The sequence below is a fragment of the Entamoeba dispar genome, genomic scaffold (assembly GCF_000209125.1).
Source record: "Entamoeba dispar SAW760 scf_1105229462071 genomic scaffold, whole genome shotgun sequence".
Taxonomy (NCBI): Eukaryota; Evosea; order Mastigamoebida; family Endamoebidae; genus Entamoeba; species Entamoeba dispar.
In genome coordinates, this window is record NW_001855009.1 from 66910 (window position 1) to 81990 (window position 15081).

At 26.0% G+C, this 15081-nt stretch overlaps 6 protein-coding genes across 6 annotated transcripts in view, besides 16 other annotated features; 3 read left to right on the forward strand and 3 right to left on the reverse strand.

Moving 5' to 3' along the window:
* Positions 1-21: 21 nt before the first annotated feature.
* Positions 22-63: a sequence feature (AT_rich).
* Positions 64-79: 16 nt separating this feature from the next.
* Positions 80-4860, reverse strand: EDI_070790 (poly [ADP-ribose] polymerase, putative; the record flags this gene model as incomplete). The annotated part of the gene is made up of 2 exons (XM_001739243.1): positions 80-2153; positions 2213-4860. The coding sequence occupies 2 exons, from the start codon at positions 4858-4860 to the stop codon at positions 80-82; spliced, it is 4722 nt and encodes a 1573-aa protein (XP_001739295.1).
* Positions 2188-2211: a sequence feature (AT_rich).
* Positions 3542-3562: a sequence feature (AT_rich).
* A 56-nt stretch (positions 4861-4916) lies between the features above and the next one.
* Positions 4917-4980: a sequence feature (AT_rich).
* A 59-nt stretch (positions 4981-5039) lies between these two features.
* EDI_070800 (uncharacterized protein) lies at positions 5040-7716 on the forward strand (the record flags this gene model as incomplete). Its single annotated transcript, XM_001739244.1, has 2 exons — positions 5040-5250; positions 5303-7716. The coding sequence occupies 2 exons, from the start codon at positions 5040-5042 to the stop codon at positions 7714-7716; spliced, it is 2625 nt and encodes an 874-aa protein (XP_001739296.1).
* Positions 7717-7841: 125 nt separating this feature from the next.
* Positions 7842-7891: a sequence feature (AT_rich).
* Positions 7892-7997: 106 nt separating this feature from the next.
* Positions 7998-8035: a sequence feature (AT_rich).
* A 20-nt stretch (positions 8036-8055) lies between these two features.
* Positions 8056-8165: a sequence feature (AT_rich).
* A 3-nt stretch (positions 8166-8168) lies between these two features.
* Positions 8169-8609, reverse strand: EDI_070810 (uncharacterized protein; the record flags this gene model as incomplete). The annotated part of the gene is made up of 2 exons (XM_001739245.1): positions 8169-8424; positions 8479-8609. The coding sequence occupies 2 exons, from the start codon at positions 8607-8609 to the stop codon at positions 8169-8171; spliced, it is 387 nt and encodes a 128-aa protein (XP_001739297.1).
* Positions 8575-8640: a microsatellite.
* Positions 8641-8656: 16 nt separating this feature from the next.
* Positions 8657-8719: a sequence feature (AT_rich).
* A 387-nt stretch (positions 8720-9106) lies between these two features.
* Positions 9107-9185: a sequence feature (AT_rich).
* EDI_070820 (Rho/RAC guanine nucleotide exchange factor, putative) lies at positions 9175-11031 on the reverse strand (the record flags this gene model as incomplete). Its single annotated transcript, XM_001739246.1, has 1 exon — positions 9175-11031. One exon carries the CDS (start codon positions 11029-11031, stop codon positions 9175-9177), a length of 1857 nt encoding a protein of 618 aa, XP_001739298.1.
* Positions 10237-10264: a sequence feature (AT_rich).
* Positions 11032-11056: 25 nt separating the features above from the next.
* Positions 11057-11162: a sequence feature (AT_rich).
* Positions 11163-11171: 9 nt separating this feature from the next.
* Positions 11172-11250: a microsatellite.
* On the forward strand, positions 11247-12270 carry EDI_070830 (WD repeat-containing protein, putative; the record flags this gene model as incomplete). Its single annotated transcript, XM_001739247.1, has 2 exons — positions 11247-11378; positions 11434-12270. 2 exons carry the CDS (start codon positions 11247-11249, stop codon positions 12268-12270), a joined length of 969 nt encoding a protein of 322 aa, XP_001739299.1.
* A 21-nt stretch (positions 12271-12291) lies between these two features.
* Positions 12292-12328: a sequence feature (AT_rich).
* Positions 12329-12451: 123 nt separating this feature from the next.
* The window catches only part of EDI_070840 (uncharacterized protein), a gene marked incomplete at both ends in the record, with an annotated part of 4141 nt that continues 1511 nt past the window's right edge, over positions 12452-15081 (forward strand). The window contains 3 exons of the mRNA XM_001739248.1: positions 12452-12627; positions 12677-13350; positions 13406-15028. Of these exons, the coding sequence (XP_001739300.1) occupies positions 12452-12627; positions 12677-13350; positions 13406-15028 (2473 nt within the window). The remainder of the gene's footprint in view (positions 12628-12676; positions 13351-13405; positions 15029-15081) is intronic.
* Positions 13373-13404: a sequence feature (AT_rich).
* Positions 14571-14643: a sequence feature (AT_rich).

The window sequence follows — 15081 nt, forward strand, 5'->3', positions numbered from 1 at the left end:
TCTTTTAAAAAAAGAAGAAAGAAATATATCTAAATTAATTTTTAATTTAATTTTACTATTTTTCTTTGAACATTTTACTTTAAATCATTAATAGAAGTAAAATAAAAGGTATTATAATAATTCCTTTATATTTAGTTGAATTTGATTCATTTGGACAATCGTCTGGGAAAGCATCTACACAACAATTAACATAAATGTTTGTTTCTCCTTTTGAACATTTATTACAGTCTTTTGAAGAAAGTGTAGATAATTCAATTTCACATTCATTATCTGAATATTTCTTTAATACTAATTTGTTATTTTCTTTAGAGTATTTTTGTTTTTCAATACATTCTCCTACTATATATTGTGTATATACCTCAGGTTCATAACTACTAACACAACTTGATTGGTCTTGTTCTACATCAAATGAAATTGCTTTTACATTACCTTTTGGTTGTTGAGTATTAATTTGATTAACCTCTAATGAACTATTAAATATTGGAATAGATTGACATCTTGTATTTCCAAATTCATGAAGAGTATAACTCACTTGTTTTACTGCCCCTTCAACTTTTTTAATTATTTGAACTGATGTCATAGTAGATGTTTTATAACAAGTACCAGCTGTGTACTCAATATAAGACAAAACGTTTTCTAAATAATAGAAGTGAACAAATGAATCTTTTTCATCACACTGTATATAAAATACTGTTGATTCTTTAGTAATAATAGAATGGCATTGATAAGATAAACTATGGTCGTTGTTAACTAAATATCCATTTTCAATAGAGTATTTAGTAGACTCATCAATTGTACTAGTATAATATGTTTTTAATCCATCACTATCTTTATTACATAATTCTTTAGAAATACATAATATCTCTGTAGAAATAACATCACTCAATGGTTTGTTAGGTAATACTTTTACTTCAGAAGAAGATACTTCACATGAAGAAATTGTAGGACCAGTTTTAAGATACCATTTATTTGATTCAGAAACAACCTTTCCATAAAGGTTGTTATTGATTAAACTACATTTATTTATTGAATATGCTGTATACTTAGATTCATCTCCAACATAAGCCCAATTTGGTGAACAAACAATATAATTATCTCCCATTGTAGAATAACATTTACTATAAACAGTCATTGTTCTTTCAGAATTACACAATGAATCAGTAAATGTTATTTTAGTTAATCCACTAACTTCAGTTCTATATATTGTAGAGTCAGCACATACATTTTCATAAATATATTCTACTATTTTACCACTTTCACTTTTAGAACTTGATTGATAAATAATTTTTGTTTCTGGTGATTGATAAGTGTTTGGGTTCGTTCTTTCATAATCAATTCTATTTGAACAAGAATCACTACAATCACTTACACTATGTTCACATTGACTCACAATATCTTTAAATTTTCCATCTTCTAATGAATATGAACTTTCAAAATTAATATATTTATCTCCTTGTTGATAACACACTCCATTAGTAGAATGCCCAACTCTTTGAATTTCATTTGTTTTTGACTTAGCAATGATATAATAATATTCTTCTACATTTTCTTTATTTGAAACACTATGATAATACCTACTTTCAATATCTGAATAACATTTAAATTCAAAAGATTCTATTTCTGAAGCAATTCCATTAGAATCAATAAAAATTTTTACAAATTGATTAGAAGTCTTTTTGTATATTTTACCATTTATTAATATATTGACTAAATAATAAAATGTCAAATAAACTGGAGAAGCATCTGAACAAGAGTCATCAACACTAATAAAATCCTTTACATCATAATTAGGAATTGATCCTGATTTTTCACATTGAATAAAAGGGTCTAATAAATATTCATCACTATTAATAATATCAGTACAATAATTTGAATTCGTTTGTTCAATTTGATACGCTTTCATTTCTCCTTTATCGTTTTTCATAAGTTGAATATAATACATTTTATTCCCTTCTTTTTTATAGTAACAACTTTCATCCTCTGCTTCAAAAAACATATTAACAAGATCATTTTGTTTAACCTGACAAATATATTTAGTTTGTGCAAGACAATGTCCAACTAAACAACAAGAAATAAAAAGAAAAACTTGATTTAGCATAAGAATAATAACAATAATGTCTTTTTTAGTTTTTATAAATCTAATAATAGAAACCCTTAACTTTTAGAATTTTCTAAAGAACTTTCAACTTAATTTTTAAATTTAATTAAATACTTGATCCGTACTCTTGCTTCATTATAAACTATTAACTCAGAATGTGATCCAAATGTTGAACTTACTTTTGGTTTTAATTTTCCTTTTGCAACTTTTACTTCATTTTCTAGTTTAATAGTTTCTTTTGAATCTGGTTCTATTTGTCCAACAAAATAAGTAGAGTCTGTTCCTGGTTGTGGTTTTTCCATGTACTTATCTTCTTGAGTTTCCCATTGTCTTCCAAGAGCAACTTCACATAATAAAATACACCCTTTACCTTCGTCATTAGTAGTGCAATAACTTAGTGATTTACTTGCACAATTAGCAAAATAAATACCCTTACCAAATCTATACCCATTACTTGGAGCTTCTGGTGGTGCAATTTTTAATCCTGTTGATAAAATACTAACAAAATTTGCTAATCTACTTCCATGATATAATAGTTGTTTGTTTATGTCATTCACATATGGTTCAAATCGTTCTTTTTCTCCATTTCTATCTATCTCAAAGATCTCTTCAACAGACTTTGGTGAACGCCAATCTGATATTTCTTGGTTGTTATTAAACATTTCATTTATTAATTTATACCTCTCTGAGTTCTTATCTAAAGCAATAATTTTTGTTTGTAAACTATCATAATGTGAGAATAATTCTGTTTCTTCATCAAATCCAAGTAATTCATCATCACTCATTAATTGAATTGCTTCTGCAATATCACACATTGTTTCAACTAGTTCAATTTCTTTTTTCACTTTTTCAGCATTGTCAATTAATATAATATTTCCACGATCAAAAATATGAGGAATCATATAATAATACCTTGTAGTTAAATCTCTAATTGATATTTGTTTGTTCTTATTAAACTCATTTTCAGATATGTTTTCTTCTTTCTCTGAAGAAATAACATTAGATAATTCATTTAATAATCTTAATGCTTCTTTCATTTGACTTATATTTATTTTTTCAATAGGAAGTTCATGAATATTTATCCCTGAATTTTTAAGGTCATTAATCATCATATCTTTATCAAATATCATTTGAATTAAATCACTCACTTTATTATCAATTTGGTGTTCTTTTGTTTTTGAAAGAATAATATCAGCTTTCTTTTTTAATCTTTGTTTTTCTTCTTCAGTCATTGTATGTCTAGCCATATAAGCATCTTTGCCTGTATCAAATGCTTGCCAAAAATATTTGTCATGAACTTTTTTATATTCATGTCTTCTATTCCATTCAGTTCCAGTCATTTGAAAAAACTTTTCTTCCCATTCTTTAATTAATTCTTTAGGCTTTTTACTTTCTCTATATGTTCTTTTTAATTTGTCACCAATTCTTCCCCATTCAAACATCATTTTAAATTTTTTTTTATTTCTAACTATTTGCATGTGATATATAGAATTTATTCCTGTACTTAAATCAGTTTTTGTTAGCATCACATTATACACAGTCCATCCAAATATTGGGTCATCAACAACATATACGCTAGTCCCTATTCCTAACCAATTCTCTTGTGTAACTTTCATAGCATCAGAATCGTCTACTGGTTTAAATGTTTCTCGTTTTACTTCTTTAGGTTTGTAATACTTCTCTTTGACAATAGGTGTCTTATAACTTGTTCCTTCGCATAAATATTTTTCAACTCCTTTTTTACTTCTTAATGTCATAAAATCTTTTTTATGACTAATGATTTCATTTAACCATGAAATATCAAGACAAGTTAACATCTCTTTTGCATCTCTAATTCCACTGGTTTTGGCTTCTTCTATATCTTGATTGCTTGATAAACAAACAGAAGCTTCAACAATACTTTTGCACACATTACCACTATGCTCTTTAATAATCTTTTGAATATCTTTTATACTTTTATTTAAATGGGTTTTATTTCCTTGTATGTAAATATACATTCCATATAACTCCATTTTCTCTGGAAGTTCATCCTCTTCATCAAACCCTTCTTCTTTTTGGTTTTCATTTATATCTTCTTGTGGAATAGTTTCACTAGGATAATTATCAGGAAATTCCCAGTTTTTTAACACGTTACTTTTATCAGCATTCTTTAATTTTTCACTAACCTCAACTCTATATCTTGGTACGGTTTTCATGTCACTTGATACATAAGTACATTTAGTAAAATCATTGATGTTACCATGGCATACAACTCTAATCAGACTACTTTTTAAAGTTTTCTGATGACATTGTGGACAAGCTCCAAAAATCCCAAAAGTAAGAATTTCTGTACAGTCATTTAAAATAGTCTGACTATCAGCTTTGGTATCTATGTTAATGTGATTCTCTTTTAATAACTCTTTTTGAACTCTTAGCTTCACATTTTGTAATTTTTTTTTAGATTCCCAATACTTTGTATTAAGTTCTTTAAGTTGTTCTTCTTCTCCATCTTTAAACTTAAGGTCATCAATACAGGATTGTCTTATTCTTTGAATGTCTTTCCATCTTAACACATCCCATCCCTTAGTTGATGATAGTTTTATTGTTTTAAACTGAGCAGGTACACACTCTAAATGATACCATTCAATATCAAATCCATCATGTCTCGAAGAAACAACCTCCATCCCAACTTTCAACTTACCTTCAGCTAGCATAGTTTTACATGAAGAGCAACACCCTCTATTGGATTTACAATATTCAAATCTGAAACTTAAATCATCCATTATGTCTTTAAATTCCAATCTTGAAATAATTCAATCATATTCTTTTTGTTAGATTCAAAAATATTAAATAATATTTTTGTTATTAAATAACAAAGTAATAATTTGTTATTTTTATTTATTCGTTTTTGTTAATCTTTTTTACTCAAAAAACATCTCGAAAAGAAAAGTTAAAAACAAGCATGCAAGAATATAAAGAGTATATCCCTTGTTCTTATCAAGACATTTTAAATGATGGGACAACTATTGGTTTGCAATTAATCACTTGTAGACCAAAAAAACAAAAAGAAACAACATACCCTCAATATAATTGTGTTGGTAGATTTGAAAAATTAAGACTACTCTCTCATTATTGTATATCACACTATCTTGATATTATTCCTGCAAAACATAGTTTGTAAGTTAAGTAAAGTTCAGTAAAAAAAATTAAGATATTTATTAGTAGATGAAACTTATTTATTATGTGAAACATATGAAAAAACACTTCCTGAAATTTTAACAACTTTAGATGAAAAGAAAGGTATTAGATTATTACAAGACATTATTGAAGCATATGACTATCTTCATCAACATGACATTATTGTTGGATACCTCAATACATCAAATATATATTATACAAAGACAAATATTGGTAAATTAGGTAATTATGCATTATACCATTTGTCTCAATCAAATAAATATTTTACCTGTGCATTTAAATTTCCAACAATTGCACCTGAAGTATTACTAAATAGAAACCATTCTTGTTCAGTTGAAAGTGACATATATTCTTTGGGAATGTTATATATTATTATTCATATGAAATTTATTCCATCAAAAAAACAATATATTTCATGGGTTATGGCATTGTTTGAACTTTCTAGTCATTGCAAAGAATGTATAAATTGTCAACAACATAATTGTGAAGAGTTTACACATAGAGTTGATGAATTAAATAAATTGTATTTTTGTAAAGAAACTCATTTAAGTCCATTTCTTACATCTTGTGTTTGTCCAATACCAACAATAAGACCACTAATATCTACATTATTAGAAAATAAACTTTTTAATAAAAGAAGGCCAATTATCCAACCTCAAGACAAAGAACTTCTTGAGCTATTAAATTTTAGTTATAACGCACCTAAATGTTTTATGACAAGAAGAGAAGTATTACATGAGATGTGTTATTTAAAATTATTAAATACTGATATTCCAAAGAAGTATATTGAAATTATGGGAAAAGTATATGGAGAAATGGCTAAATATCCTATTTTCAATCTTGAACGTTTTGTTTCTATTGAAAGAGATGTTTCTGCAGAAGAAGTTCAAAACGATTTCACAATCTATTCTATTTCTGTTGAAGATATTATTAACCCTTCAATTATCATTGATAAAGAACTTGATGGTTATGTAAAATCAGAAGGAAATCAAATAGAAAATACTTCTTCATCAGAAAAACTTCCATTTTTTGTTAATATACTTACTCAACAATTTAGTACATGTCCAGTCACAGATGTAGTTAGATATCATAGATTATATCATGCTTATTTTAGATTCTTAGCTCGATATGCAGCAGAGAATCCTAATTTAGTTGGAACTATTGTTCATAAAGTTGAACGAGTTGCACAATCATTTGTTCCTGAATTTTTAAGACTACCTGTTTGGATGTTATTCCTTGGTATTGATGTTAATTTGGCTTATAAAAGATACAACGAACGATCAAAAAGTGTTCCTTTAATTATTAGTTCAAACGATATTGATGAAGATACAAGAGTTATTGTAGAAGATGTTAATAGAGCATTTAGTACTGTTCCAATTATTGCTAATGAAGTTACTCGTAGTCAATTAAAGAGAGTATTATTTTCCTTTTTACGTTCTGGAGAAGAGTATTGTCAAGGTATTCATAGTGTTTGTGCTGTTTTCCTTTCTTTGTCTTTTAATGAGGCAATATGTAGTGAATGTTTACATAGATTTGAAGCAGATTTTGTAAGGCAGTATTCTCCAGAAAATTTTAGAATTTACTTCATTCGTTTATGTCAATTACTTTCATTCCATGGCCCTAAGGTTGCCCCAACAATGAGTTCTAGAGTTATAGAAAATTCAACTGCAATTAGGTGGTTCCTCCCTTTATTGTCTTTATCAATGAAATTGTCAAGTATTTATCAGTTATGGGATTGGGTTCTTCAATCCCCTAAATTTGCTAAATTTATGTTCTTCTTATTAGCATATATTTTATCTTGTGAACCAATGATCCTTGAATATAATGATCCATTTGACCTTATCCTTCATTTTAACAAAGTTGAATTTGATCAAGCAGATGTTATTGAACAATGTACTTCTCAATTTAACAATTTAATTTCAACTTCTCCAATAAGTTATACTGAAAATCATATTTCTCCTTCACACCCTTCAAGATCTATTCCTTACGCTACTTTAGCAAATCAAGCAATTGATGAAAGTTCAATGGTAGTTGTACCATTATTAGATCAAAGTGATTTACAATTTACTATGTATAATACCTCTTCATTATATGTTGACATGAGACCAGAATCTACTTATCATACTTTAGCCCCTAAATCATTAAGAGTTATCTTCAATAAACCAGAAGATGTTGTTTCAGAAGTTTCTTCTGCTCTACGTGGTTTTGATGATGTTTATCCTGCTTTTGTTGTCTTAATTAGTGATTGGGATGAAACAAATGATGTTGAAATCAGTACAGTTTATCTTCAAATGATGACTGTTGCTGATTTATTAGTTAAAAATGGATTTTGTCACATTTGTATGAGTGCTGTTCCATTCCATTCACTCCACCGTCAGTTCTTTACAGAAAATGAAGTAGTAAAAACAGAACAAGACGACCGTGATGAGGATGTTGTTTAATTAAATGACTCAAGAGTTTTCTCTCAGCTTTCTTTTTTTTTTAAGCTAAAAACAAAAAAATCTGGTGTTGACAGTCAAGAATAACTGTTTTAGATACCAATAAATCATTTAAAAATAACTTAGTGAAATTATTAAAAAATTTTTAATAGAAATAATCAATAAATAATATATTTAACTCAAAAATTTTGTATTGTTTTAAAGTAATTAAGACTTTGGTTTATAAACCAATAATTAAAAATGAAAAGAATAACACAACAATAATAATATAAAAACAAACGAAGTAAAAAATATTCTAAATACTATTAATATTTTAAAATTTGTAGAAAGTATGTACCATTGAAAATAATGAAATTAATAAAAAAAGAAATTTTGCTTTAAATACAATTCTTAATTTGAAAGTTTTTATTAGAAATAAATAAAAAATTGTTAAATTTATATAAGAAAAAAAAGAGTTAGTCTAAATCATCTTCATCTATTCCTTTACTATCATTATCTAATATATCAATAACATTTTTTAAATCAGAATCAGGATAATTGTCTAATGACTTTATCAACATTTTTGCTTGATCAATAGATGTTGGTTTAAAATTACATAAAGAAACTATTTCAAGTAATGATAAATGAGACATACTTTTTAATTTTTCAATAAGTTCTTTTGGGTTTCCATTATCTTTAAATTGTTTACAATATTCTTCTGTTTCACGTGCACTAAAGTATTAAGAATTAAATATATTTTTAAGGATGAAATAAAAAGAAACGAACTATTTTCCTGTTCCTTTTGTAGATACTTCTTCTAATACTTCTGATGTAGTTAGTGGTATAGCATCTTTAAACATATCACCATATTGTAAAATATCATTATTTATATTTCGTTTTGTGTTAGCTTCTTCCATTCTTTTATTTTTGTTTTTTTTATTTTGGTTTTGATAAACATTTTGTGTTATTTAAAAAATCCAAAAAATTAATATAAAAATAGTTAATAATATAATAAAATACTAAATTAGAAACCTAAAGAAAGATCTAGTAACTATTGAACTAAACCTAGTTCTAAAGGAGAATGTCCACACAAGTTACTGAAACTCCAGTTATCTATGCTCAAGTTACTGAAATTCTTGGTCGTACTGGATCAAGAGGAGGTGTATTACAAGTAAGATGTGATATTATTGGAGAAAACAGACAAATCCTTAGAAATGTAAAAGGACCAATTAGAGTAGGTGATATCCTTACACTTCTCGAAGCCGAAAGAGAAGCCAGAAGATTGAGATGAGATAAATTAACTAGGTCACTCTGTTATTTTGTGTTGTTTTACAAGTTTAAAAGAGTATTTTCAAATTAAATAACAATAAGAAATTAATGTTTATTCTTTTTATTTCACTTTACTTTCTTATTGTTATTATTAATATTTTTATTCTTTATCTAAATCATTATAAACTGAATGAATAATAATGAATAAAAAAATTATTTTTTAAGATATTGACTATACCAAGCTTCATCATTAAGTAAATCATAAAATTTATCTTCAATAATTCCTTGAATTTCATCTACCCATTGAGAACATATTTGTTTATTTTCAAATCTGAAAATATCTTCTTTGAAGTAGATACAATATGAACTATGATCAATTGACATATCTTTATTAATTGAAATAATAGAAGGTTTAACTTTAGATTTTGTTTTTATTATTTTTGCTTGAGAATATATTTTTTCTTTAACATATGCAATTTGATCATTCATTAAAAATGCCATATATTTTTCTCTACTAATTTCAATTTCTGATTGATTAACTAAATATCTACCATCTTTTATTAAATCATCATTATTAAAAAGATCAGCTAAATCCATTAATCCATCTCTCATTTTTGCTCTTTGATTAATAGTCATACTAAAGAATTTAAATATTTGTTCTGCATTAATAATTTGTTCATAATCTGGATGTAATGGAGGAGTATGTTTTTTTATTGTTTCTAATAATAATGGATATCTCATTGTTCTTTGTACAGGTTGAATAAGTAATGTTGGAAAATCAGCAGGACTATCTCCTTGAACTTTATTTGCTTTAGAAATAATTTCTTGAATAATAGGAAGTTCTCTAATATTTTTCCATACTTTATCTGCAATATTATAATCAGTAGTAAATGGTAAATATGGAGTAACTAATATAGCATTTTTAAAAATTTCATTACCAATACAAGTATCATATTTAAATGAATTAACTAATGGTCTTAATGCTTTTTCAAATTTATCAGAATTAATAATACATTTTTCTAATGTAGTAAATATTCGTTTAATATCTTTTTCATTAATTTGACCATTTTTAGCTGCTTCTATCATTGGTTTTCTATATAATTCATTAAGTTTTTTCATATTATTAACTAAATTTCTTTCAGTATCAACAAATTCTATAAAATCTTTTTTTCTATCTCTTAGTTTTTTAATTTGATATTTTTCCATAACAACAACTGTACTAATTCTTTTTTGACAAATTTTTAATGCTTTAATATCTTCTATTGGATCAATTTGTATTTTACTAATTTTAATATTTTTTTTAGCTAATAATTCTCTCATTTTATTAATTTTTTGAATATCAATTTTTGGTTGAATATTTTCTTTTCTTACTCTTAATGATCCATAAATTTTACTCATAGTTTCATTTTTATTTAATTCATGTATTTTTTCTTCATTTTCTTGTTTTTTTCTTTTTACCATTTCTTCTACTTGTTCATTAATTCCATAATATTGACAAATATCTTTTATATTATCTTCATTTGAATTATATACATTTAAATCATAATATGAAATATGTAATGCTCCTCGTTTAATATATTCTACTAATTTCTTTTCTCCGTCAATCTTTTTTAAACAATCAGTCATTCTTCTATCCATTACACTTAAAAATTTTCCCATTATTTCTGATAATGTTTCTCTTGTAACTCCTAAATATACTAATATATCTGGAATAGCAACTCCAAAATACATTAATATTACCATTCTTTCAACAGCTTTACGACTTGTTAATTCAATATCATATGTTGATTCTCCTTTTAAATAATCAAAATATATTTTCCATTGTCTTTCTTCTTTTTTATTTCCTGGAATTTTAATTATTTCTCCTCGTTCAATACTTTCTTTCTTTTTCTCTGCTAGAAATCCTATTGCACTCATTATACTCCTTCTATTATTAAGTAAACTTTTTTCTAATTCAAATGTTGTTCCATTAATTTCAAATCGTATCACTTCTAATACATTTCTTGTATTAAATGAATACCATGCTTCATAATATTCTTGAACTGTAGCTGTGCCAGTAACTCCATTCATCTTGAATTTATTTTTCACTAAAAACTTTTTTACTTTTTAAAGATTTATAACATTACTTTATATTTTGTGTTATTTTTAAAATATGTTATTAATAATGTTATTATTTAAAGAATTTTTTTTTATTAATTTTTGTTATAGTAAAAAACAAAAAGAAATTATTAAAAAATTAAAAAAAAAAGTGAAAACTAAAAAAAATAAATTGAATAAGAGTAAAAATGATACGTAATGTAGTGTTTAATTATGTTTCAAATAATCCATTATACTCAGTTTCATGGAGTAATAGAAAAGATAAACCATTAAGAATTGCAACTACATCATTTATGAGTCAAATCAAAAATAGTTGTGAAGTTTGTTATTATTTTAATAAGTCATTACGTTTAATAAATGTCTCTGATTATATAGGTAATTCAATTAAACGAACAATCAAATCAAATGCTCAAAATATGTGAAACTGAAATTGAATATCCTCCTACTAAAGTACAATTTTCTCCAGATACTTCTACAGGTGCTAAAGATCTTCTTGTTGTTGGAGGATTAAAACCACAATTATTTGAGATTCAAGGAAATAAAATGGTAAATGTTGCTGTATTAGGTGCTTCAAATGATTCATTATCACCATGTACTTCATTAGATTGGAACACTGTCAATAAAGATAGATTAGGAACTTGTTCTTTAGATACTACAGTTACTGTATGGTCAGTTGAAACTCATCAACCAATAAAAAAATTAATTGCACATGATAAAGAAGTTTATGACATTTCATTTGCATCTAATCCTGATTTATTTGGAACAGTTGGAGGAGATGGTTCATTGAGAATGTTTGATTTACGTTCATTAGAACATTCAACTATTTTGTATGAGTCTCAAGGTCTTGTTCCTTTGTTAAGATTAGCTTGGAATCATTTTGATCCTAATTTCATTGCTACATTCTCTTCTGATTCAAATAAGGTTATTGTCATTGATGCAAGAAAACCAGCTGTTCCATACACTGAACTTGCTTTGCATCAAAGTAATGTTAATGCTATTTGTTGGAGTCCACATAGTAGCACTCATATTTGTAGTGCGTCAACAGATAGAAAAGCATTAATTTGGGATTTGTATCCTATAGAAACATTAAATGATCCAGTTGCAATCCAATATGAAGCATTATCACCAGTCAATGATATCTCATGGTGTGGAACTAATTCTGATCTCATTTGTATGTCAGTTGGAAATCAAATCGTTGCAGTCCGAATTTAACTATTTTTTGTTATATATTGCAAATTTTATTTATTTTTAAAAGGATATAAAAATAAAAGAAAGGGAAGAATTATGAGATTCAGTACTAGAAATATTTTTGAGGAGTAATAAAGATTTGGTTATGAAAATTTGAAACGAAAAATAAAAACTATGAAAGAAAAAAAGATAAATCATAAAATCAATGTTTTCACCTACTGTTCAAACACTAGGACTTCTTAACCTTGATCCTCATACCAACATAGTTTCTGTTCTTACAAAAGAGATTCAAATATCAATTATTCATCAAGTCTCAGGGTCAATTGTAAATAATTTAAATCAATTTCAAGCAAGTTTGAACACTGAAGAGCACTGTAAATGGTTTGTTATTTTTATTAAGTAGAATAAAAGACTGATAATAATCAGATAGGATGATGGAAATAATTGGTGCTGGTTTGAGACTTCCAGTTGAGTCTTTTGAAACAATTGACCAATGTGTTAGAATATATGAGTCATGGTTTATTCTAAAACAATACACTCCCCAACCTATAGCTCAAAAATTTAAAGAGTTTAAACGTGTTGTATGTGAACAATTAACTTTAGTTTTATGTAAAAGAGAAACTACACCACAAAATTTTAATGTATTTCCAAAGTATTGTGAGTTATGTAAAAAAGTTATTGGTATATTAAGAATACTTAGCAAATCATTAGAAAAACAGGTTGATGAAGTTACTCGAATGTTTAGATTAATTATTGGGTGTGTACAAGATGTTTGTGGATCTGAATGGTCTAATGAAGAATTAGTTTTTATTTCACCAGTAGCTGGTGTATTAATTCGATTTTTTTATGAGATGTGGGTTGAACATTCTAACGAAGATTGGGGTTTGGTTAAGTTAATTTCTAAATTACATCCACAATGGATTACAATTAATACAATTGCTTTAGAATGGGTTAAAATTGCTCAGTATATTCAAAGTAAATATCTTGATACATTATATATAACAAAATTAGATAATGGAATATTATCATTAAAAAATGAAGAATATGATTTTACATTGATGACTTCATCAACTTCATTACTTAAAATGTGGCTTCATTTTATTCGTTTGTTAGTTAAATGTTATTCAAATTTAAATAAATAATTATTTATAATAAATAGATTTTTGTGGAAATGTTGCTAACATTACTAACCCAGATGTCCTTGAATTAGTTGAAGAAGGTTTTTATAATTTAATTGTTCAGATGATTTCGTATACAAATAATAAAAACATTCAACAACCCCCTGATGGAAATATTATATTATCTATATATTTTGATACTATTAGCTTTCCTGTAATATATTTATCACACCACGTTTATTTTGGGGCAATTTTATTCTCTCTAAAAACATTATTTCTTATAATAAATACATTTGCTTTTAATAACACTATTGACCAATCTTATTTAATCAAAATTTATCATGTCATCTCTTTTGGAATTGATACACAAAATAGTATTGTATTATCTTTTATTTTAAAACAACTTCCTAGTTTATTTAAAAAAAGATTACCTGGTATTGAAGTATTATATCCAAATTTGATGGTAACAATGGAACGATATTGTAATTCAACCTCAACTTCAAAAGACCAATTATTAGATATATTATCACTATTACAATTAATTCAACTTTCTTTCTCACAACAATGGGAAACTATTATGATTACTACAATCCCAAGGCGTTCATCCGTTCAATTTTCATATCATAACTTCATAGAAAAAACAAGGTCTGTATTATTTAGTATCTTAAAAACTTCAAAAGATCCTGATGTATTAGACTCATTATTATTAAGTCTTAATAGATTCTTCCTTGATTATGTTACTCGTAATTTTGAAATAATAACAATTGATGATAATTCACCAGATTTTGTTTTACAAGAATTTATTCAAGAAATGATTCTAAACGGGATGTATTGGTTTGAGTGTTTATTCAATGCAAAGAAATATCATAACATTATCGAATTACTAAGAACTCTCAACCAAATTATTCCATGTCTTTCATCCCCTCAAGTACCGTTCCAAGAAATTTTTCAAGTTTTATCAAATTTTGTTGAATTAAATTATAAGACATGCGAAAATATTCATCCAGTATTATCAGTATATGCTCTCTTTTTCTCAAAATGTTATCCAAATTTACCATCTAATATTTTAATAGCATCATTAAGACTATGTAGTAAGATATGTTCATTTTTTAATTCTTTAATAACGAGTGATCCTATGTTAGCAGTAACTTATAAATTTGATTCAGAACTAATGAGCTCTATGTTTAATAACTTAATGCCAGATTCTTTTAAAGATAATATTATTAATGAAGTTCTTATTTATAATTTATTTAAACAATATAATATAACTAATATATTTGATCATTTCCAAATATTCTTTGATTCTCATTCAGTTATTTCTTATATTGATCTTCCATGGACAAAGAATAATGAATTTTGCGATATTCTTGTTATTTCAAGAACTGCATATTTTAAACAAACATATATCATTAGATATCTTATGGATACTGAACAATGGACTTTAATCAAAAATAATATTAATTATCAAGAAGTTACTATTGGGTATCCTTGTTTTAATGAAAAAGAGACATGGACTCATCAATCAATCTTTTTCAATCTCAACCATTATTTAAATCCTAAACCAGCACCACAAAACCATGCTTCACTTCAATTACCTAATTTGAAACATATTGTTCAAGAATCTTCAAACTTTAATTGTTCTCCTATTAGACTGTTCTGTATGAGTATTCACTCAATAGAAATTTCTCACATGAATTTAGTTCCATTAAATACTAAT